At 44.5% G+C, this 23,423-nt stretch overlaps 2 protein-coding genes across 2 annotated transcripts in view; both read right to left on the bottom strand.

The window, feature by feature from the left end:
• itgb5 (integrin, beta 5) overlaps nucleotides 1-15,148 on the bottom strand; it is a 35,858-nt gene extending 20,710 nt beyond the window's left edge. The window contains exons 1-11 of the mRNA XM_070914161.1: nucleotides 15,056-15,148; nucleotides 14,315-14,400; nucleotides 13,964-14,171; nucleotides 13,553-13,802; nucleotides 12,505-12,673; nucleotides 10,950-11,111; nucleotides 9,246-9,341; nucleotides 9,056-9,145; nucleotides 6,734-6,868; nucleotides 1,277-1,451; nucleotides 77-331 (exon numbers count right to left, since the gene is read on the bottom strand). Of these exons, the coding sequence (XP_070770262.1) occupies nucleotides 77-331; nucleotides 1,277-1,451; nucleotides 6,734-6,868; nucleotides 9,056-9,145; nucleotides 9,246-9,341; nucleotides 10,950-11,111; nucleotides 12,505-12,673; nucleotides 13,553-13,802; nucleotides 13,964-14,171; nucleotides 14,315-14,400; nucleotides 15,056-15,134 (1,705 nt within the window). The 5' untranslated portion in view covers nucleotides 15,135-15,148. The remainder of the gene's footprint in view (nucleotides 1-76; nucleotides 332-1,276; nucleotides 1,452-6,733; nucleotides 6,869-9,055; nucleotides 9,146-9,245; nucleotides 9,342-10,949; nucleotides 11,112-12,504; nucleotides 12,674-13,552; nucleotides 13,803-13,963; nucleotides 14,172-14,314; nucleotides 14,401-15,055) is intronic.
• Nucleotides 15,149-16,514: 1,366 nt separating this feature from the next.
• On the bottom strand, nucleotides 16,515-22,778 carry rbm44 (RNA binding motif protein 44). Its single transcript, XM_070914961.1, is given in 21 exon segments — nucleotides 16,515-16,808; nucleotides 16,900-17,116; nucleotides 17,311-17,384; nucleotides 17,550-17,617; nucleotides 17,694-17,822; nucleotides 17,899-18,025; nucleotides 18,161-18,242; nucleotides 18,356-18,390; nucleotides 18,523-18,688; nucleotides 18,811-18,960; nucleotides 19,059-19,108; nucleotides 19,184-19,775; nucleotides 20,139-20,398; nucleotides 20,487-20,701; nucleotides 21,037-21,071; nucleotides 21,179-21,233; nucleotides 21,315-21,389; nucleotides 21,984-22,090; nucleotides 22,341-22,368; nucleotides 22,573-22,738; nucleotides 22,740-22,778. Coding segments are annotated over 21 exon segments (2,964 nt in total).
• Between the last annotated feature and the right edge of the window lie 645 nt (nucleotides 22,779-23,423).

Raw genomic sequence — 23,423 nt, 5'->3', positions numbered from 1 at the left:
CTTAACATCGTCCTGACAGCAGAGTTCAAATGCACGACTCAGACAATCCCAGCTCATCTGCGGATGATACTCCTACCTGAGCAGAGGATGCCCTTGTGGCGGGCGCAGGAGAAGTCGTCGCACTCGCAGAAGCTGCCGTAAATCTTGCCGAACTCGGACTCGTAGCACAGACACTGGTTGCAGCTGCACTCTCCTCGCCCGCTGCAGATCTGCTTGCCCTCTGCTTCCCGGCAGGCGCTGAGGTACATGCTGCTGGCCTCGCCCTCCTGGCACTCACAGCGGGCGCCCAGGTAGCCCGGCTCACAGCGACAAGTCCCACAGTTATAAGTACCTGCAGGGGCAAGAGTTACTTTATTCTGCTGACTGATTATGGGCTTCGATGCATCACGTTCAGGTCCACCAACACCTCTTAATTTATTCTTCAGTATCGTTCAGATACGCCTGCGGGATCGAACTCAGTTTCCAACCGTTATGATCACATCAAGCGTTCTAGGAAGCGCGGTAATTTCTGAATCTGAAATGTTTCCAGTCAGATTTGAATGTTTTAAATGTGCCCACTTACACTTGTCTCTGACTGTATTTCATCATTTATCTATACAGCTCGAGTTTAGAGTATAATTTTGGCTCAACAGCCACAAGTGACAGCCTCTCCATAATCGTGCCAAAGAAAGTAGTCAATTGATAGGGAGTTTTCCTTAGTTACTGAAGTCAAAATACCAGGTCTGACACCACTGACTGAGGTGTTCCACTTCCCCGAAAGCTTCAACCTACAGGAAGCAGAACAGTAGGAGTTTTCTGTCCCGTGTGATTTACAAGCCTCATGGTTTTTTGTTTTTTTTTTCCTCACAGGCACAGGATGTTTTACAGCAGCTGATTTTCACATGGATTTTTATGCCCTCTTTGATTTAAAACTTGTTGTTTCCTGCTGCAACAACATGTCGATCTCTGCAGTTTAATTAACGTTAATAAACAACGTCCTCAGGCAAGAGAGAAAGGGAGAGAAAAATTAAGAGAAAAGGCATATTAGCTGCTAAATATGTACTAGAGAGAGGGGGGGGGGGGGGGGGTAAAGACAGATTATGAGCCCTGCTAATTTATCCTATTAGGTCTTACTCCCAATTTCCTCTTTTGAATGCATTTAAACCACTCTTTAAAATCAAATAAAAGTTCATTTAAAACTGGGGGGGGGTTTAATCTGATTGGGCTGTTATTCTTTGACATTCCAGGTGAAATGTCCACAAATAAATGGGAAAATGCAGGATGCAGGATGAACTACCTATGGAGCTGCAGATGCTGCTGTTGGTTTGTGCCGTCCGGCTGCAGCCGCAGTCACACTGATAGTCCACAGCCACCTCCAGACGGTCTTTGAACCCCACCGGCTTGATGGTGAAGCTCTGGTCAGTGCCGGGGGGAGGGCAGCTCCTCGCCTCCACACTCACGTTGAACGACACCTACAAAAGAAAAGTGGTGTAATTAGAGAGAAAATGCACAAATACTGGCACTGATGGTTTTATAGAGTAGCATAACATCACACACAGCCCTCTAAAATCACATCCACCTCGAGTCTCCATATTTCTCCGTGACCTGATCCCACCCTACATCGCTTCATCGGAGCAAACACAGGCACCACACAAAACACTCGGCAGCTGCCAGCTAGCCTGCGGACACGAACTACACATGACCCCGTGTTGCTATGTTTACACCATTTGGGCTTATTTCACCCAAAGAGGAGTTTACAGTGTGCCGCTATGTGGTTTTCCCTGCACAGAAAATGGGACACGACACAAGACCTACACCCATTTGATTGCTCTGAGGAAGGAAGTCTCGACAAAAAGAGAAACCCAACCCCAGCTGGGTTTTTTTTTTTCTGTTCCAACATGAGCACGTTCGTCTGGTATTTTCCTCCTATTTACTTAATCACAGCAACTACCTCAACTCTGTTTGTTCAATGCAGAGCTCAGGGTTTGGTTTTTTTTATTATTTGATGTTGGCTTGACTTTAACAGATGAAATAATGCAGCTAGACATTTGCACAACTGGCTGCTGAAATAATGCTTAATAATAATAATGGTTTTCACCCAAAAACACCACATAGAGTATGACCAAGTGCTGAGAAGAAAAGCACACAGCGAACAGCAACACACGTTGTAGTGGTTTGGCTCAGTACTGCAGCAAAAAACACAATGATTGTGAGGTTCACGTGCCATATTTCAACTTTAATTTGAGGGTGTTTACAGCCATTTCAGATAACCCGTGTAGTTATTGTAGCTCTTTTTAGACACGGCCTCACGATTTGTAGATCAGACAGACGGATATTTAGATAGACAGGCAGATAGACACGCTGTAGAAAGAGTGAGGAAAAGTTGCATGTTCTCATCTATTTTGGTTCAGAGATCAAAACTGTTAGAGAGGGGAGGAAATATTACTTGCTTTGAAGCTTTGGCTAAAAGCACTTGACCCTCGGTAGATAAACTGAAGTCTTTCACCAAAAGCAAATATTCCACCCTCGCAGCAGCTGCTGTTCTTGGCGAGAACACTTGTGCGTTTGGATCTGTATCTCCTAAGTAAAGGGCATCCCCTTGTCCTTGATCTCCCCGCAATTCAAGACCAAATATGTCACAACCTGGGCAAGGCCTGGCCCGTTCCAAACGTGTTGGATAAACACAGCCTTCCTCTGCCTAGATTTGGCAGACACAACCGGTGTACCCTTGGCAGCCGTACGTGTTCAGCATTGAATCTAAAAACAAAATTAATTCAGGAAATATCACACTGTCAATACAATCACATGAGCTGGACCTATGAAAAAGCCCCATGCAAGGTGTAAATAATGGAGGCCAGACATAAACTCCACTGGTACAGGCTGCGCAAATTGACTGCAACAGCCAATTTACACAGCTTACGACAGAGAAACAGATGTTAAGAGGTTAGGTGAATACACTGTTGGCCTGTTGTCAAGCATGTAAAACATCCCAACTCAAACTGGAAACTTTGGTATCCTTGTTTGAGTCCATCGTTGGTTTACAATCTACATTTTGTCATCATGACTGAATAAACTATGATTTTCTGGTGTGAAATCTATTCTGTACACACATCCATTTTTCCTGTCTGTCCCTCCTCTGCTGCTCTTACTGAGGTTTCATCAGTTGTATCTGGGGAGTTTCCATTCGAGGACAGAGGGTGTTGTATGCTGTACAGATTGTGAAGCCCCTTGAGGCATAATATGATTTGGTGGTGATACGCTTCAATATTGTGACTTAACACAGACACCGAATGCACCAATAGTTTTTGGGGGAAGAACTGTTCATCATGCCGTGACACCACGCCTTGCTGCTCTTTGTCTCACCATAACTGTACTACTGCAATCCATTGTTTACATGCTTAAATCAACAGTGACGTTGAAAATACAACTGGTCCATAAGAATGTTGCAGCAAGATCTTGTGCAAATACAGCAGCAGAACTCACATCTCCCAACCCTGACTTCACTTCACTGGCTGCCAGCTTCTCTGAGGTCTTCTGCAGGACCAAGGGTACAGACAGGCCTTTCACTGACGTTGTAGTATGTCATTTGTTGCTTTATTGACGTGTGAAGTACTTAAGTAGTGACTAGTTTCTAGTACTACTCTTCAACATCCCGACACCACCCTTCCAAAACATGCACTCACGCTATTTATGTTTCACTCATGACTCTCTCGTGTTCCTCACAGCGAGACGATGTCGTCTCTCTTTGGGAAAAGTAATTTAGACAGAACAACATCCCAGCATCCGCCCCAACTTTGACACCTCAATACCCACAATTCTCTTCTTCAAAAGAAAGATTATCCCAACTAGATATTATCAGCTAATGCATACCAATACCAACTTCGGCTTAGTATCAGGGGGGCAGGAGACTGAAGTGGAGCATTTTTGTTTTACTTCGGCCCAGCATACAACACAAGCCGATTCAGGATACAGGAAGCTCCTGCGCCACATGCTGCCCGGACTCCCCCTCCACTTGAGCGCGGGAAGCTTAACAAGTTAACGAGGGACACAATTAAATTTACTGTAAATGTGAGTCGCGAGGAGGCCGGTTCGCCCAATCATGTGGCTCGTTAGGACAGCTATGAGGTTGTGGAGAAACATAGGGGGAGACAACTTGGGAGGAAGTAGTAGTAGTAACAGAAACAGAGGACATTGAGGGAGACGGGGGAGGAAGTAGTGAGGAGATGATACATCGAGACTAAATTCATTGAGAAAAGGGCTCAACGCGCAGTTGAGTAGTGAGTAATGTAATTCAAGGAGAGATGTAGGGAATCAGATCAGGGAGGGATCAGAGACAGACAGTGTGTTAGCTTGTACTATGATACGGTGTAAGAGGTGGACAACCGAAACCCATGTAGACGGTAGAATAACATTAATGACGGTGTTAACTCTGATAGTAACATTGAAAATGGTAAAAAAAAAAAAACTTTCACAAAAACCTAATTCAAATGCTTCTGGTTTGTTTGGACAAAAAAAAAAAAAATCCTTAATGTCAGCGGAGACGGTTTCATTCATATGCATGAGCCTATTCAGTGGTCATACATTTCTGCAGTGATACAGTGAAAAGGACGGCGTCTTAACTATATGTACACCCCAGCTAGCATTTCTCCCTCTGCCAGTTTACTTCTTTCACGGCTCACAGTTTCACAGGCCTCCTCCTGCCTACTTTTGTGCGAGGTCATTGAGATGCAGCATGAGGCTCGATGGCAGGCTCACACGGGCACATATCCTCAGTAAAGACTGGGAAGCTTGGCACCCAGCAGACTGAGCCGCTACCCCCCCCCCCTTCTCCTTTCACTGCTGAGGATAAAAGACATGAGCACGGCCCGTCACCCGAGAGCCCCCTTCCATTCACTGGTGTTATTCTGCCTCAATCACCCTCAACTCCTCCACCGTCCATTCCCATCCCAAAACTGTCCCAGGAAAATAAAGCAGCTGGGCGAAGAGCACGGGGGGGGGGGGCGTTTTGGGAGAAGAATTCCACCACGCTGAAGCTCACTGTGTGACAGCATGTATGAAGCTGCCCCCTTGCAAGCATTTTCAATGGATCCAGGACTCAATACAAATCTTAACTGAGGGCTGTATAGAATATAAAGTGACCACCAGACAGAGGTCTGTGCAAAATTCAAAGCAATTAAGATGTACCATCAACCTGTGTCACCTGACCTCAGCGTGTGTTCAGAGAGACAACTGAGGAAGTATTCCAAGTGCAGCTGAAGCTTCAATGCACTACTCCCATGTACAAGGCGTACTCTTGCCGCTCCCGTGTGTCTCATCTAGCTGATCCCCAGTTAGGGAGCTCAGAAAAACCAGGACCGCGGAGTGAGTTTAACTCTTATTAAACTCACCACCTCTCTGGCCAGCATCTGCACTCAGAACACAATCCTAATCCCAAACAGAAAGATTGAAGCTGGAGCAGGGTTAACAGATCTATGAGCTTGAAGGCTCATCAGACACCACAACACTGCGCAGCAGTTTATAATACTAAGAGACGGTTTCACAAGTCTGGGAAACAATCGTCCTCAGTCTTGATGATTGTGAGGCAAAAGGTCAGCCAGGTTCAACATTTTTACTGGGTGAGCATGCGGTTTTTTTTTGGTTGCAGTGCTGTTGTTGGTCTGAACGCAGCCTAAGGACAGTGGGTGAGACTAACATAGCTGCATCCGCTGCTGATTGAATCCAGCTGAGAGGCAGAAGAGCAAATATTCCCTTAGGAATGAACAGTCTCTGCCAAGAGAGCTGCGCGATGATCTTTGGATCATTCCTTCTGTTAGATATAGCAGATAAGCATTATCAAGCGGTTAAAATACAATTAATAAATCAGTTAAATGAATTACTAAGAAGCAGAGATCCACACAAACAGGAAACACAAGGAAATTGGTTCATTTGGGGGAGAGAGTGACAAAGTGTGTGCCCTGGAGTGAATCTCAGTCAACCATAATGACTTTCATTACTGTGGCTACTTTTCTTCACAGGTGCCAATACGGTCTCTCCGGTTACAGAGAAGAGCAATATAACCCCCCACCCCCACCATCTCAGTTTGATTTCATCGGACCGAAACTCAATTTAAGAGGATTCAAAAAAGGTCACACGGCGTTCACTCAAGACTGCCAAGTCACAACAAGCGCTCTTCAGTCACTGACTGCGATTATGAACATCACCTTGAGCGGATCAGAGGGGTGAGGGCTGGACGATATGACCGGAAATCAATTTTAGAGTGAAGTTTCACATTTAACCTAATCACATACAAACATCAATGCAAAAAAAAAAAAAAAAAAGGTATTTTTTTTGTGTTGTTCACGTCTGCTGACAGTATGACAGACTTCTGGCTGATGAAGTTGTTGTACTGAAACATATGAAGATATTTTTCTAATAAGGAAATTATATCTATAAGCAAAATATCTCTGCATGCGTACAAAACATTTACATGTATCTGCAAATATAAAGTCACAGAGAAAATTGTTTTCTCTCATACAATTACACTTCCTGAAACCCATTAACGCAAACTCTCAGTTCCTCTGTGATCACACACAAACACCACACCACACTGCAAGTCACCTCTTGATCTTGAAGCTTTCGTAACTCAAAAGAATAAAATGGTGCAGGTGAAGACAACAACACGGCTGCTAGAATACTTTTTTTCAGGGCCAACAGGATGCATAAAACATTCATAATGTGAGGGGAGTGGGAGAGGGGAGTGCGAACAGGGACTCACGGTGTCTCCTATTTTCAAGTCGGCACACTTCCTGAGGCCTGGCAGCGGCTCTCCGTCCTGGCAGGTGGCGGTGAAGGAAAGGCTGATGTCCTCTGGGTGATCCCACACTGACAGCTCCACTTTAGAACGGATGTTCTGAGGAGAACACACAGAGTTTGTTGGTGCACGTTAGCGACTCAGGGTTTTAAAACTGATTGCTTTTGCTGCATGGTAAATAAATCCTTCCAGTGAACAGTGAACACAGGATTTCTAGCAGTTGCCATTGTGCACACAGACACGTTCCAGTGTCCTGAAACTAGAGCCGCATTAATATGATGCCTCCCTCGCAGACATCTGTATTAAAACCACCTCAATATATCTTTTCAGGCCTGCAACTCTGGTTGAGTAACAGTGTGGAAAAGAGGGAAACAAGGGGAATGCATTGCCTTGGTTAGGCACATTTTTATAGTTAATCTTAGCAAAACCACAAGTTGTATGTGTGTGGATGTGAAATACCATGGCTGTTTGCAACGCCAGCCGCATCTGGCTCCATCTGGCAACATGCGCAGACCCAATCTGTAGTCATTCGCGCACATTTACTGCAACGGAACTGTGCCAGGGATAAATCAGGATCGTGGTGCGCATGGGTGAGCACGCACTCATTCGCTCCCTCTCACACTCACTTGCACTTTTCTGACCCTTAACACAATCACAGCAAGGAGCAGCTTTGTGCCACAGTCAGACCCGATGGAAAAAAAATGCACCGGTTACACAACGTAGCCTCACAGTGTTTGGCAAAGTGGTGGATATAATGTGGCAGCTGGAATGTTAATGAGGTTGTGAGTCAAAGCACTTCATTCAAGCTCCCTCCCACACACTGAGCGTGTCAAGTCTGCGTTCGACACAAGTTGCTGTCGCAGAGAAAAAGGCTGCCACGGGCCAAAACAAGATGCAGTTCCTCCTGACTGAGGCGAGGAAAAATCTGAACACCCACACAGGAAAACATTTAGGGAAAGGTTGACTGCATGGAGCACGGCTCTTTGGTTTCAAAAAGCACACGCAAAAAAAAAAAAGATCAATTATAGGACAGGAAATCAAATGCGGCTTCAGTTTAGGGGCCAGACGGAGAATAACGTGACATGTAACAACACATCACACAGCCGTTTAAACCTCCACACAGCAACCTTTAACAAAGATAAACTCGGTCGATAGATCAGTCCGTATGGCCTTCAAAGCAAAAGACAATTTTCTGTTGCAGCATCAAAGCAGAACTTTAGGTGTAGCTGCTGTTATATTGGCTGAATCTGTCACTGTTAGCTGTTTAGGTTGTCACTGACTGTACTTTGCACCAATCACGTTTTAAAAGATTTTGTTAAACAAAATGCACTATTAATATTTTACGCTAATTTGCAAGAGTGTATTTCTTTGATCCCACTCACTCGTCAAGATTTAACTCAATAAAGTATATTATTATTGATTCCTGAGGAGCCCTCCCTAAGTAGGGCTGCACTTAATAATTATTTTCATTATTATATCAATTTATCAATCAATTGTTTAACCTTTCTGACCCATTGAAACAAAGCAATATCTACTCCCCCTCATCACCACCTGGAGCCAGTTCAACCAAAAAGAGACGATTTCAGTTTCTGAGGCCTGAAGAGGTTAAATGTTCCAGAAATTCACAAGGAAAAAAAGGAACAGAGGAAGGTCTGAAAAAGGTGAGTTTGTTTTGTCTTTGTCCCATCCTGTTAAATCATTTTGTGACGCCTCAGCTTCATCTTAGGCCCCCGACCCCTAGGCTGGGAACCACTGGTGTATTCTATAAAATAAATGCTGAAAGAATGTCCATCACAATGTCTCAGAGCCAACGTGTCACCTTCAAAATGCTTTTGTTTAGTCTGACCAACAATCAAAAACCCCAAAGACATTCACCTTCTAACGGATCCTCACACTTGAGAGGCATTTCATGGCATCGGTAAGAAAATGATTTCCCTATTATCAATACTGTTGATTACTCCACTAATAGATTCACTGACTAATCATTTCTGTACCTGTGATTAAAAAAAAAAATCTAAATTGCTACAAAGTCAGCTGTTAAAACCACTTCAGCGCCCCGGCCTCTCCACCAAAATGGGAAATCCAGCTTGTGTGCAGCCACCTATGTGAGCTGGAGGCTCATTAACTGTCACAGTGGTGGGAAGACTTTCAAGAATTTGCCTCCACCCCCTCCACCCCCACCCCCCTTATCTTTCTTCTCAAACCCCTCTGTGTCATTACTCGACTCTCTCTCTCTCACACAGAAACAGGAAACCAGTCACACCAGCACAGATCTTCTTTACTCACGTTGTAAGCTGCGATGATCAGCTGAATTACATTCTTGGAGTCCTGGTCCAGGATTTCTACTGTAGTTCCAGGTATGAGTGCAGTGAAATTCTTTGTAAAAAGGGACGAAGTGCATCATTAGTTGCCTAAGAAATAAGAAAAGTTTGTGTATTTTGAAGATAAAATGGTAAAAAAAAAAAAGTCAACGTACCTTATAAATAACATAAAGCCGTTTTGTCACCGCAAAGATGAGAAAGATGTTATTTTCTGCCAGTTTCTCCCCCAGAAGAGCCAGAGAGGGATAGTCCTGCAGAGAGGGATGGCAAGGGGCATTATGGGTATTTACATCCTATATATAGAGTTCCCAGTCGGGAAGCCAGCTAGCGGATGTTGATGCTCATGCTCTTCTGTTTACGTTGCTCTGCTGGCCTTTTGACACCAGAGTAAAAGGTCCCTGGTTTTTTTTTTTTTTATTATCACATTTCATTATCACAAAGACAAGAGAGTCTGAGAACATTCAAGATTGAGCTTTGAGATGAAGTTATTTTCATTGGATGTGATTGAGTCCCCGCTGAGATCTTTCTTCAGATGGGCCGTGAAAAAAAACAAAAAACAAAACAAAACTCCCTCTCTTTGTATCAATTCCTAATCCAGCGCTCTTACTCCAAAAAACAGAAATGTGGAACAACGTGTCCCACAAAGAGAAACCACTGCAACTCGTTCAAAGGCACAACGGGACTGAAGTCAAAGACAAACGAGTATTCAAGATAAATTCTCTCTTTTACAACAGAAGTCCTGAACTGATAAACACAGCCATCAGTTGGTCTTTTGAAAGTCTGCTTCTAGAAGAAAATAAACCACGACAACAAACGTAATTGTTTTTATTAAATGGGAGCACAGTGCCATTCACATGATATTGATCCATTTTTATACAATTAGTCCTCTGGCATCTCGAGACGCTGTATTAATCTATCATGTGAGACTTTCTTTGTATGCTTTTGTGGCATCTGACGACAAAAAATTAAAAAAAATTAAAAATCTACTGGCTCCTCATTAGAATCATAACTCGCATCATAACTGGCCCATCGTATCCGTGTGTCAGCTGGAAGAGTTTGGTTTTCAAGGACAAATATATTTACCTGTTTGTACCTCTGCAAGCTGTATTTAGTCAACAGTCTGTTCTGTGGTTTTACTAGCAGCCTCCAGGTGTGGACGTGTGTGTTGGCCCTTCCCTCTGCAATTGCCACCACAGGCTGTTGCTATCAATAAGCATGTGTTCTTACTCAAGTTGCCAAGTTAAGTAAGAATTAAAATAAAAAAAACAAAATGCCTCATTTTTCACTCAAGTTTTTCTTTGGAATATAGACAGATTTAGGAAACATATTGGACATACAAAAGTCCTCAAATCCAGTGACGTGTGCTTGTATGAGAGCCAAGTGGAGCCAGGAATCCTTAAAAGGTGAGCATACCATCATAAAAATCCCACCATCATCATCATCATCATCATCACAACAAAGAAGGTAGCAGGCTCAAAGTATCAGACATATCTTTTAGTCATTCTTAGGGTAAACAATTCACTCACCGCTGGATTTTGTAAAGAAAAGTAGTGAGGTTTATCGAACAATGGAGACTTTTCTTCCAGGTTTCTGGGGGGGGGGGGGGGGTGAATTCACTGCTATAAGATCCAAGATAATTCCACTTAGGTTCAAAGACTGCCGCATATTCAGGGTGGCTTTTTCTGAAACAACCCTGCGCCTCTTTTTCTCATGAGGTTACTGTAACGTATTATTTATAAAAGTCTGTTAATTTGTTAAAACGGTAGCGGAGGAGTCTTTATTTCAGATGAGGTGACCCTGGAAACCCTCAACACTCCTTTGTCTGGGAGCCAAACAACAAAAAGGGCAGCTCTTCTTACCATCTTTGTGGAAGCGCTGTACTCATTCTTGTCATTGAGGTGACACTGGCCGTCGTGGGGCTGGACGAGGCCTCCCAGCCTGCCGTCCAGGGCCAGGTGAGGCACATCGTCTGTGGCGAACACCAGCAGATGGTAGGCCTCCTTTCTCCAACCGATCTTCTCCTGTTTACAGAGTACAGCAGGTTAGATGCTTGTTGGATCCTTAAAAAATCGACTCTCGTTCCTATTATTTGGTTTGGTCATTAGGATTCAACCAAAGGATGATTAGTTATTAAAGCCAGCACGTGTGAAGGCATTTCAGTTGCAGACGACAGAAACAACATATCACCACATTAGTAAGTGGCTTTATATCCTGGGTCATAATGGATGCCTTATCACTTCCCACAAGCTTGAGAACCACAGACCCAAACACACGCTCAACAGTGAGGGTGTAACAACAGCCAGAGCTTTTCCGACGCAGGCCCGCTCATGGCCATTATCAATAGGAAACAACAGGCCAGGGAGCGAAGTGAGCGTTTCACAGAGTGCTGACTAATGCATGACACTAGAGAAACACAACATTTCAACCACTGAAGAGAGGGATGTGATTCTTTTGTTCATTATTTGGCCCGTACAGAACACACAACAGGGCTGTGGAAAGTTACTATAGCAAATGTTGCGTGAGAAGGTTGAGCTCTGCATGTAGGCGTGACGCACACCGATGACTACCTCCTGTTGTTGAAGACATACAGTAAAAAAAACTGAAATAAAGGACGCAATTATGTTGCAAGGAAATAAACTTTGAATTTTGTTCAACTCACGCATTAAAAAAAAAAGTTATTCTAAAACAAACAATCACAGCCAACAGAAAACTCAAGTGAAAGTCATGTCCAGTAGGATTTGTACATTAGAACAGATGGTAAATCATTATTTACCTCAGTAAGATCCACATACACATGGCTGTTCTTAAAAAGAAGCAGCTAATCAGCCTTCTACTTTTTATCCCGTTAAATAAACACTTTTCTCTTTTGGACACAACTCAACTATTTGATTCAATTTATGTCATATTCACGTGATAACCTTCACGTTTTGAATTGCACTGAATTAAATGAAAAAAAAAAAAAAGGGGAAAAACTGGGATCAATCAGGTCTTCGGACAGACACGGTCCAGCCTCCTAACCAGCGAGCGTTTGAAATAGTGCAGCAGGAGTAAATTACAAGGCAGGAGCTACTTGGAGGGACTCATTCTCTTCCTGTAGAAAACAATTAAATTGGCAGAGGAAAACAGGGATATGACTGGGCCTGCGAGAGGCTCATCCTCATGTTTAACCAGCTGCACCAGACTGCACTTCCTGTCTATCCCCCCTGGTGCTTTTAATTAACAAGCAAATAGGCCAGACGCTTGTCACAGGGGCATCCTCAGTAGTTTCACAGTGGCTTTCCCCTCCATCTGAACCAAATGTGCGCTGTCACGAAATACAGCCAAGTCCGGGGAGCATTTGAAGAATCTCCAAAGGGGCGCTAAATAAGACTCCTCAATAGGTGATGTAATGTAAGAAAAGAGAGAACTTGTCACCTTACAAACAGCAGCCTGCAGGATGGCGTCAAATCCGCCCTCTGGTGCGTCCCGGTTGCGAGACACCATCTGCTTCTGCACCTCCTCGTTAAAACGGTCCACTTTGTCCGTCAGCGAGAGGATGTGGCGGAAACCGAAGGTGGGGACACAGTTGGGGAACAGCTTGTATCTGTGCAGAGTGACACAGAGAGGCAGAGATCAGGACAATATCTATTACAGCAGCGGAAAGGTTTGGCCTCGTTTTATCTGTAATTTAATTATGCCATTTATTTAGAAAAGCATGATGAAGCTGACTTGATTTGTATGAAATGAATGAAAAAAACGTGCATCAATGCGAGCGGCATTATTTTTTTAAAAAGGAGTCTCTGATGGTTCCTTTTGCTTTACGGCGAATTTAAAATGCAAAAATCAGACTTTCTTCAAGATCCAGTTCCTCAGAGGTGAGCAATGGCAGAAGTGAGCTGGGGGTCAAAATGTTGTCATCTATCCCTTTAAATATTTTCCTGCCGTGCTTCACTGTGTGTGACCGACACACACACACACACACACACACACACACACACACACACACACACACACAACCAACCAAAGCCATAACCTAGATGGGAAGTGATGCGCGATGGCAGGCGCCGAGTTAGTGCAGAGCAGTCTCACCTCCGGGGCAAACATCGTGTGCCACAGCTTTTCACCCTCTATCTATTCTGCTGCCTTTCAGTTTGCCCTCATCCACAACCCTGAGGAGCGCGGGAGCAGCAACTCTGCTTTATCAAATATGAAACAATCTCTTCTCCTTGCGACTGCAGGATATCTTACCATGCATGATTCACGAATGTGCAAAAAAATAGAACGTGTGGGTTTGAGCGAATTATTAATTCAGGGTTTCCCTTTCATCTACCGTGGCACACTTGCGTCACAAGAGAGCAGAGCTTAAGCTCGACCTCACATACAGTCCTGTATAAATCTACAGCTTGCTGGTACGGCTACATTTAAACCGGGCTGACGTGCCTTTTATATTAATCTATCCAAATCCTCTGCTGCCACTACTCACCCACTGCACGGATTCTCCTGATACTTGGGTGCCGTGTAGGAGAAGGGGGACATGTTTTTGTCCACAAAGGACCCAAAGCCCAGCCTGAAGTTGCTGGTGAGTTTGCCCATTTCCTGGGCCAGCTTGGTGCCCAAGTTACGGATGGTGTCCAGATCGTCTTTCATGGAAAGAGAGAGGTCCATCAGGTAGTAGAGATCCACTGGGTAGTCCTCCACCTGCCGCACCTGCAACCCAAACCACGTCTGGTCTCCTGGATGGGCAGGTGGAAAGACTCTGTTAGCTGGTTTACTCACAAAAACATGTAGGAGTTGAGAGAGGAAGCGTTGGATCATTTATTTCCTTTAAATAATTCTACTTTCTCTCATGCATGAGCAATGGTCATCCCGGATTCTGAATGTGTGCAATACTTGCCTGGCCGCAGGCTGAGAGAGATCTTCTGAGGCATAATCTGGACCACATTGTACTGGGTCGACCCGGTCCCTTTAGAACTCAGGGGCATGTTCTGCAGGACAGAAATTTGGCTGGTGGGGTACTCGATGTGCCGCGCCTCGCAGCCCCGCTTCTGCAGGTTTTGACTGAAATCGCACCGTGAAGTCAGAGTCCGCCCCCTCCCAAAATCCTGAAGGATGGAAAGCCACAAACCCTGCATCACTGACTGTTATGCAACTCGTGAAAAGGCGATGAAGAGTGGAAACATAATGACACGCGTGGCCTACGATCATTACTTCACATCTGTGTGTAAATCCAGCAGGTAAGCTGTACCTCTTGTGCGCACCAGGCGCACCTGGGGTGGATCAGGAGGCATTCTTCACAGGAGGTAGCGCTGCCACTCATGCACATGTTGAGACCTGAGAAGAGGTGGGCAAAGATCACAGACGGGGACGGTTACAGTACTGACACTATCGATAACGTCTTCATTTCTATATTTCTATAATGACTTATTGTGAAAATGGCCATCTGACACAGTGCCAACAACTGTGACATTCACACAGGAAGCACGCATGGCACTGCACTTTCTACTTTTCAGGTCAGTCAGTGTGAAGTGTGTCTGTGGTCCACAATGATGACATTTTCATCATTGGTGCCATTTGATAATTGTCATATTCCCTCAACATAAAGGCCTGTAGTGACCTGCACGCCTGTGTGTGTGTGTGTGTGTGTGTGTCATATATATATATATAACATAAAAGTGTTATGTTACACAATTTCTTTGTGTTTTTAAGGGAGATTTGAACGCGAGACCAGCATATAATGGTTCTGCTCCTCAGAGTCACCTCTCCACTGTAATCTGCCAGTGAACACAAACAACCAAATGTTGACTTGTTCCTTTAGCCTCCATGTGGCTCCAGTTTACAGTAGCTCTAAACTCCCCGTGTGTGTGTGTGTGTGTGTGTGCGCACCAAACACTGGGTGATGTTGTTGTTGTTGTTGTTGCAAACAAACAGGCTGAAGGCAGATAATAAGAGAATTCATTGCAAAGCAGACAAGCGTGCTTTGTCCTACCTCCAGCAGTGTGCAGAAATGTTTCCAGAAGCACGCAGCACAGAGCCGCTCGCCACATCCACGTCCCCGGGCTCCACATGGTGTCACCCGGCGTGTTTGTCAACGCTTTGTGAAATAACCGGGAGTGGATCTCTACTCGCAGTTGACGCCGATGTGTTACTTCGCCGCCAGAGCTCTCATTGGATTCAGTCCTGTTGGTGATCAGCGCGAACAGTAAAGCGTGCTTAGACCATCTCCGCGCCACGGCAGCGTACTGCGGGCTCACGCCGAGGGATCCGTGCAAAGGCAGCGGCAGGTTTCCATTGGTTTGTTTGTTTGTTTGTTTGTTTTTTTAGAGCCCGCAGAAACCGAGCGCTCCACGCAGTCCTGTTGATCCGCGTCCCGAACTCAAGTCCGCCGAGTTCCTCAGTCTGGACCCGTCTGCAGCCGCCCTCCTCCACGTCCTCACTGCTTCGCCCATATCTGACAGCAACTCCAGAACTTCTCCATCGGTTCCGCGGCACTTCTCGGTCCGACGCGGTCGAAGTGTGCGTGAGTGCAGGAGTGAACCGGGGGAGCAAACAAAAAAGAAAAGGCCCGACAGCTGAACAGATAAACGCGCACAACTCCCCAACTGTGATTTTCCTTCTACAGATCTGTTGCTCTCTCTCTCTCTCTCTCTCTCTCTCTCTCTCTCTCTCGGTTGGTCCGGTTCGCGTCCCAGCTGGAATCTCCGCCCCCTCTCGGCCCGGGATTACATTAACCCATTCGCTGCTTTGTTGAACAGTTGGCACCATATTGTGGTCGACACCCTGCAGTTGGTGCGGACACCTAGTGGTGGCTCGCAAGGACTGGTCCAGGATCTGTGGGAGAGGGGGGCGGGGGGGCATGGATTTGTTTGTGAACACTCGCACTTCAGTTTGGTCGTTTTGTTGTTCCACTGGCAGCGACGAGCATTACACTGCAGCCGGATGGTGATGCAGTGCTCATATGTCCAAATCTAAATCCAGCATTCAGTTTCATCATAGCCCCCCCCCCCCTCTCCTGCTGGTGTGTCTGCAGCAACACTCGGTCAAAGAAAGCCCTTGAATCAACAACAGAGCTGAAGCTTCTTTTTATTGACAGAGGAAATACAATTCAAACAAAACAAACTGTTGCATATACAACTGTATGCAACCTTAAAATACCATTTTAGCAAGCTTTTATAAACTATTTCTTAAACTAATTTAACTGCCGAATAACTGGCAACTTCTTCAAATCAAAAAAACTCCTGAAACTCAGTAATAATAAAAATACACTCTGATGCTACTTGGAAAGAACACAACCTCTGTGGCAGATTGTACCACACCTTCAGAGCTTACTGCTTTTAGATGAATTGCTCCCCTCATTTGACTCAAAGAAAAACTTGAGGGGTACTTTCAATAACTTTCAACAAATCGCTGGTACCGACTCAAAATATGAAGCACTGAGCACTGCCTCCTCATAACTGCGTGGGACCCTCTGGCCCGGTCAGAAGCTCGGACGTCATCTCCCGGATGGTCCGGAGAGGCAGGCCGCTGAGGACGCCCTGGTGCTTGGCCTTCAGCTCCATCAGAGCCTCCACAATCCTCTGCCTTCCAGCGTCTGGGTGGTGCTGTGTCAGCTCCGCCATCAGGATGTCGAAGCTGCCCATGGTGCCGTAGTGTTGGGGCACACAGGTCCCCTTTGCTGTGGGGGAGATGCAGACCACCTTCCTGTTCTTCAGGCTGGAGCTAAGCGGCAGCTGAGTTATCAGCTGGAGAGAGCAGGAAATGACTCAGTCCCAAAGCATAACCAGTTTCTCTGCATGGAAATGATCTCATTATACTTCCTGCTCATATTCTCACCTTTCTTCCCGTGCTGCTGGAGTCAGACTTGGAGGTTTGTGGTTCGGTGGCGTCCTGTGAGGACCCACTGATGGAGGCTGAGGCCCGACTCTGGCTCCCACCAATGGCTCTGTTGATGAGCTCCACATGTAAAGTGCGGCCTTGCATGCTGCAGCCATTCAGCTCTCTCGCTGCAGCCTCGGCAGATTGGGGTCCACTCATCATCACTATGGCGACTCTAGAGAGCGCGGCCAGCGAGAGGCAGCTGTTACACTGACATTAACGTGTCCATTTGGGAAGCAAATTTCTGTTTTGACATTTGAACTTGCTGCTTCAACAGCGGCATGAAGAGTTTGACTCGTTGACGTTGATGAAACGGGTAAGAAAACCTTACACACAGAATCTAATGCATGGACAACAGAGTTAGCTCACCTCAAATCATTCTTTAAAGCAGAGATGCTGACTTCAGAGGGATGGTATTTCTCAAACCACAGCATCACATCGCTCTGCCAAAGACCGTTAGTTAGAGCCTATACTGCCCTCTGCTGGCCACAATGGTACTATACAATGCATTAAGGTGAAAATAACACTGCCAAATCTGAATTGCTATTCAAACACTACTTTGAGATGGTAATGTCTGAGCAGTCGGCAGCAGAGATGTACAAGCTCACCTCGGTCACATTACTGGGTAGGTTGGAGACGCAGAGCACTGACCTCTCGGCCTCCTCGCTGGCTGATTCTGTGGTTAAAACACATTCATCAAAAGCTCTACATCTGAGGGTTTAGTGGTTCAGCTACACTCGCTGACCACCTACCATTGCTCTTATCCTTTAGGACCCCTGTTGCGTCCTGTCCCGTCTCAGCAGCTACTGCCGGTCCTGCAGGCTCCAGGTCCTCTTCAGCATCGTACCACGCCTCGCTCATGTTGAGCTCTTTGCATGCAGGAAGAATGGCACATCTTTGATTTAATCAACTACTTCCCAGGCCATTGTTTAAAAATGTGAGAGGGATGCTTTTGCTTACTTATCTGATTTTTTTCTTGCTTGTGCACATTACGGATAGCATCTCTATCCTGGGAGACAAGAGTGACAGCTCTCCTTACTTTGCTGATCTCCTTCTTGATCTGTTTTTCCTTTCTCTGGCTGTGCTGAGAAAGAAATGAGCCAAACACTAAAGCTGTTCAAACTGACGAGGACGAAATGCCAAATTGGATTCCATTACCAGCACTAAAGCATTTGGTTTTACTAGTACTATTCTTCATCATCTCAGTCTTTCAGCATACCTGGAAGCCATTTCTGCTTTGATTGTCAGCACATCCATTTTCTTCACCTGATGTATTATGTTTCTGTGGCTCCTGCGAGCTCCTTGGGATCAGGAAAGACAACATTGCGGCATCTAGAAAGTCAAATGCCTAGTCTGCTAAACTGCTGTGCAATTGAATTACATCAGACACACATGCATGTATGTGCCAACATACCAAGATGGAACAGTTGCCAGAACATCACCAAGGATCTAAACAGAGACAATTAGACCATTATCATTACAGCTAATTACTTAATAAGCTAAGCTAATTCTGTTTAACATATTAAATCACTAACAGTTTTAAGTATTTAGACATTACTGGGTTAGTAGGCCGAGTCTTACCTGTGCAGGGATGTAACTTGCTCCTGTGGTTACCTTCTCAGACTCAACAAACAGAGGCTTAAGTTGCTGCAGAGGAACTCCTGCCAAGATCTTATCCTTCATCTGATTATAGTCAGATTCCAGTTTTTGCAGAACACTTACAATGTTTGCAGGGGGGTTCTTTGGCCTACAGAGAGGGGGAAATAATGAAAGTGAATGGCCTGGGCAGCAGGCTTCCCTTTGCATTGTTCATTTTACACTACAAAAACAACAAGTCTGATCAATACTGATTGATTGGTGTCTCCTTACATTTGGGTGAGCTGGCCTCCCTCAGCAGAGGTGTAGTAGAGTCTCCAGCAGTGCTGTCTGCACATGCTGTACTGCAGAGCCAGGAGGCACAGCTCTGCTTGCTGAGCACGCTGGATACAGTCACATTCCGTTCTCAATTTACAACCCGCACTGGGGGGAAAAAGTTATATAATTAAAGATATTTGTCCTCCTGCAGAAGAAATTCCTTAGTGCTTGTCTAATGCAGGACTGTATACCTGATCCCTTACCTTTTCATTTTTGCTTTTTGCTCTCTCGCCATCTTGAGTTTGATAAATTCCTAAAATGTTAAAAGGAGATTGTGTTACGTTCTGCTGGAGCGACGATAATGACTGCTCTTCGGCTTCAGCCTCACCTCAGCGAGATAGTCCAGATCTGCCATGTGGACCTCCGTAATGACATGCTTGTCAGACGTTGCTGGATCCTCAGTTTGGGTGACAGCTGGTGTGCGCAGTGCTAGCTCGGTACCAACCATCATGTCGCAGGTAGTAACGCCGGGCATAGGCGAGGTGTACTTTTCTGCAGTGTCCGTCTTGGCGACAGACTGATCCGACGTCACGGTCTCACTGCTGGCGGCCAGTGCTTCACCATTAGTGGTGACTGGATCTGAGTGAACACTATTAATGTGTGCTTTCATATCTTCGCTGGTCAGACAGACAAGTATGCTCTTATCGTCCTCCCTGATGCTATGGAATGTGTGACTCTGATCTTCAAAGCTTAAGCTAGCTTCGTCATCACCTACAATGTAGTCATTGCCATAGGCCACGTGTTCCTGACACACTCCATTTGTTCCATTTTCCTCAACTGGGCCCAGAGGAGAGCTCCCCTGTTCTAGCTCTACTGACGGGATGACGCTCCTGTCTTTGTACTCTGTACCGTCCATGTGGATACTGTCAAAGCTGTAGTACTCAGAAGGAGACACTCTCTCAATTGTGGGCCATTCTGACCTGTAACATGAAAACAATGTTGCTTATATCAATATGAACTCAACTTGCACACTGAGCTGAAACACAGAACACTTCAAACCGTTCCATAAAAAAATACATTTATATGTGAACAGATGAAACACTTTATAGACATGGAATAACTGACATCCAAGTTTATTCATTCAAGTAAAAGCTATTTAACTACAAAATGGACACACAAGAGAGACGTGAAATATCTTTAGGTTCGCCCTGGTTTATTTAGAGTTTCAGGCTAGTTCAAAAACTGATTTCCACATATGTGAAAAAAAGAGCCTATATATGTGCGTGGTTGAGCTGCAAGAAATTAACAAACATCATAGTGTCAGCCATAAGATGCATACTCACTGCAATGGATTGACTTCAGCATATGTGAACTGAGCACTCTGCCCGTGTGTCATTGCAGTCTGGCTCCTGAGCACAGACTGTCCCCCCTGGCTGCATCTTTCCGGCTCCATGTCCACAGAGAAGCTCGCCAGGGATGCTGGATCCCTGCACACAGCTGCACTGCTGCTACTGCCAGCCATCTGCCATGACAGCCTTTCTTCATTCAGCTGGGACAGAGGTGAAAAAACCTGTATTTTTTCATATTTTTGCCAAAAAGGGAACTGCACATTTACAACTTAGAAACAGGTAAAGACTATAGCAGTGTTATAACTTTAGCTGTTAAATATACATGCAGAAAATCGTTTATACCCTCAATTGCTGATGGTTTGGTTCCTCTTTGATAGGGCTGTTGAAGGCTGTTTGGACGCTGTCTTGCAGGTGGACTAGCCGTTTGGTGTGGCAGATTTCCTCATCTGAATGTTTTCGTGATCCATTCCAGGTCCTGTTGCTGCAGCCAAGCAGGGTTAAAGTGCCCCTCACATTATTGGGAAGCATCTGCAAATCTAGATGTGTTTGGGGTTTTTCTTGCAAGAGGAGCAAACAAACAGAACTGTTACGTTGAAGCTTTACTAGAAAGTTGGGTTTTAATGTAACAACTTCTAAAAATCATTATATTAGACAGTTTCCCAGACAAAGACTAAGCCTAGTCCTAGACTAAAATGTTTTCAATGATTTCTACAAGTAGGTTATTCATCCAGGTAGTACAATGTCAAGACAATGATTTATCTACTGGACTGGTGTTGTAGACTCACAAGTTACAGACTTCAGTTACAGCCCATTACAAGGCTCAATTTACATTTTAAGTCCCCCCCCCCCTTCCTTAAATTTACACTGGCAGTGTATGAGATTTCTGTGTTACCACATCTGCACTTCTTTGCCCCGGACGTTCTAGATCTGAGAACAAAACAAGAGTTGCAACAATAAATCACTGTAAAATGATTAAACCATAACTCATTTGACGTAGTGTTTTATCAATTCCCTCGATTTACAGTGAGACATACGCATGCTTGTTGGATGTAATGGTTGGCTGGGCAGGACTGCTACTTCCAGTGTTATCTGCATTGTCTGTAAATAAAAACTGTCATTGTTTCATCTGTGCATCGCTATCAGATGATTATAGCAGTTTAACAGACTTACACTTCACATAAACATGATGCCTTGACAGTTCTAGGGCAGGATGTCTTTGCAGGAACTGGTGAAACCCTCCTTCATCTAGGAGAAAGGAAAACAATTACACTATTAATCTCACTATTTTAAACACATGAAAATGGGCTGCCACCTGTACCCCAAATTTCCTTCCCCTATATTACACAATGACATTTAGACATTAAGTTACTCTTTTCATCATTTCATTGCCAAATATTTTCAGTTTCCATTTAGAGATAGTAGGTGTCCTAACTTTTATTTTACTTGTCGACTAATTTAACAATACTTTTCTCGATTACTTTTTTTCCTAGTATATATGTTTTAATTGTTGATTAATAGGTTAATCGTTTAAGCTATTTAATGTCACAAAATAATGGGGAACTTCCTAGAGTCCAAGATGGCCTCTTAAAAAGGTCTATTTGTCTGAGAGGTCCAAAACATTTGATTTGCAGATACAATGACTACAAAAGCAGGAAATCCTCACATTGGAGAAGCAGGAACCAGAGAATGATTGGTACACTACCCAAAAAATAAAACTTGAGAGTAAATAATTAACTGATCATGTCAGCATCATTGTACAGATTAAGGCAAACTTGGGCACAAGTGGTCCGAACAGGCTTAGCCTTGCTGCTATACTGCCGTGGCCTCACTGGAACACACCTTGTATGATCTTTCTGTCCTCCGGAGACAAACTGAGATACCAACCCAGCAGCTTTGGGTCAGTTAAGGCAAGGTATGGATGAGCATCCACCAAATCAAACACAGACCTGTAAAATGCAGAGCAATAGCTACTGGTTATTCATAGTTAATCATGGCCATTTAAACATGTAGAGAGAGACAGGATGTGGCAATGGCAACTTTATTCATATAGCACATTTCATTTCAAGTAAACTCAATGTGGAACCCCTGAGAAAATATTCGTTTCTGCAGATTTAAAACCACCTATCGAAACAGAAACACTCCTGCCCTTTAGGCAGGATGAAAACCAGTTAAGAACAGGAATATACAACTGAATACCTGTCCAGGAAGAATATCCTGTTCTCTTCTGTTGATTAAAAAAAAACAAAACAAAGTTAACAAATAGTTTTTGTGTAACGTTAACAAATGAAATCTACAGCCCGCCCAGAAACAATATTACAGTTCAATTAAAAGTCCTCTGCTGTAGCAATAACGATGGGATAATAAGTTACCAGTGGAATTACTTGGCATGTTCTTTTTAATAACAATATCTTCGGGGACGTTAACTTACTTGGACTTGGCTTTTCAATGACGGTATTGTAAAAATAGGGTATCATCCGCGAAGGCGCCATCATGCCCGCATAGTCACTTGGCAAATATGATGGCCTAGCAGCCGTTCCCTCGTACGGTAACGTGAGTGGAAAGCCAGGCCACACTGTCTGAAAAACAGTCACGGGTTTGAGTGTCCGAAAAAGTCGTCCAAAGGGTTAGCAACATAGTAGGACTCCATTACGACTGAAGCACATAACACTTAACCTTAACGGTTAGCTAACGTTAGCTAGCTACGGATACACAAATATCACAGCACAAAAGGACACCTCCAACCTCATCTAAAAAACCAACCCTTTAACCGAAATGTTACACGCTTGTTACCTGCTGTGTTGTAATATTCACCTTCTTTACAAAAAGAGAAAAAAAAATATTAAAACAATTAGCGGGCTTCAGTTGGTTTCAGTTGCAATGATGTTAATGGTACAGGTGTGGAGGTTGTGGCGTTAGCTAGGTAAGCTAACAGCTATCTAGCTTACTTCACCGGGCTAACGTTTACCTGCCAATTAGCGTTAAATTAATTGGTTGCTAACGACCTAGTTGGATCTCGCGGTGTTTCAATGGTGTGGTCCGTCCACTCAAATTAAGAAAATAAACATATCCTCACTTCTGTCCACTGGTATCCAGCCATGCAGTTAGCTTCGACTCAACTTGTCCAACTTTAAGGATAGCCTCCTCGGTGATGCACTATAAATTACTTTGTAGGACTAACTTTATACATCCATGTGCGCTCCGCAGTCCAACAGATCTTGCTGTGAACAGATTTTATAGGGACTATTTCTTCAGTGAAAGTAGTTCCAACCACAGAGATAA

The sequence above is a fragment of the Enoplosus armatus genome, chromosome 11 (assembly GCF_043641665.1).
Source record: "Enoplosus armatus isolate fEnoArm2 chromosome 11, fEnoArm2.hap1, whole genome shotgun sequence".
Classification (NCBI taxonomy): domain Eukaryota; kingdom Metazoa; phylum Chordata; class Actinopteri; order Centrarchiformes; family Enoplosidae; genus Enoplosus; species Enoplosus armatus.
This window is presented reverse-complemented; position numbering and strand designations above follow the sequence as displayed.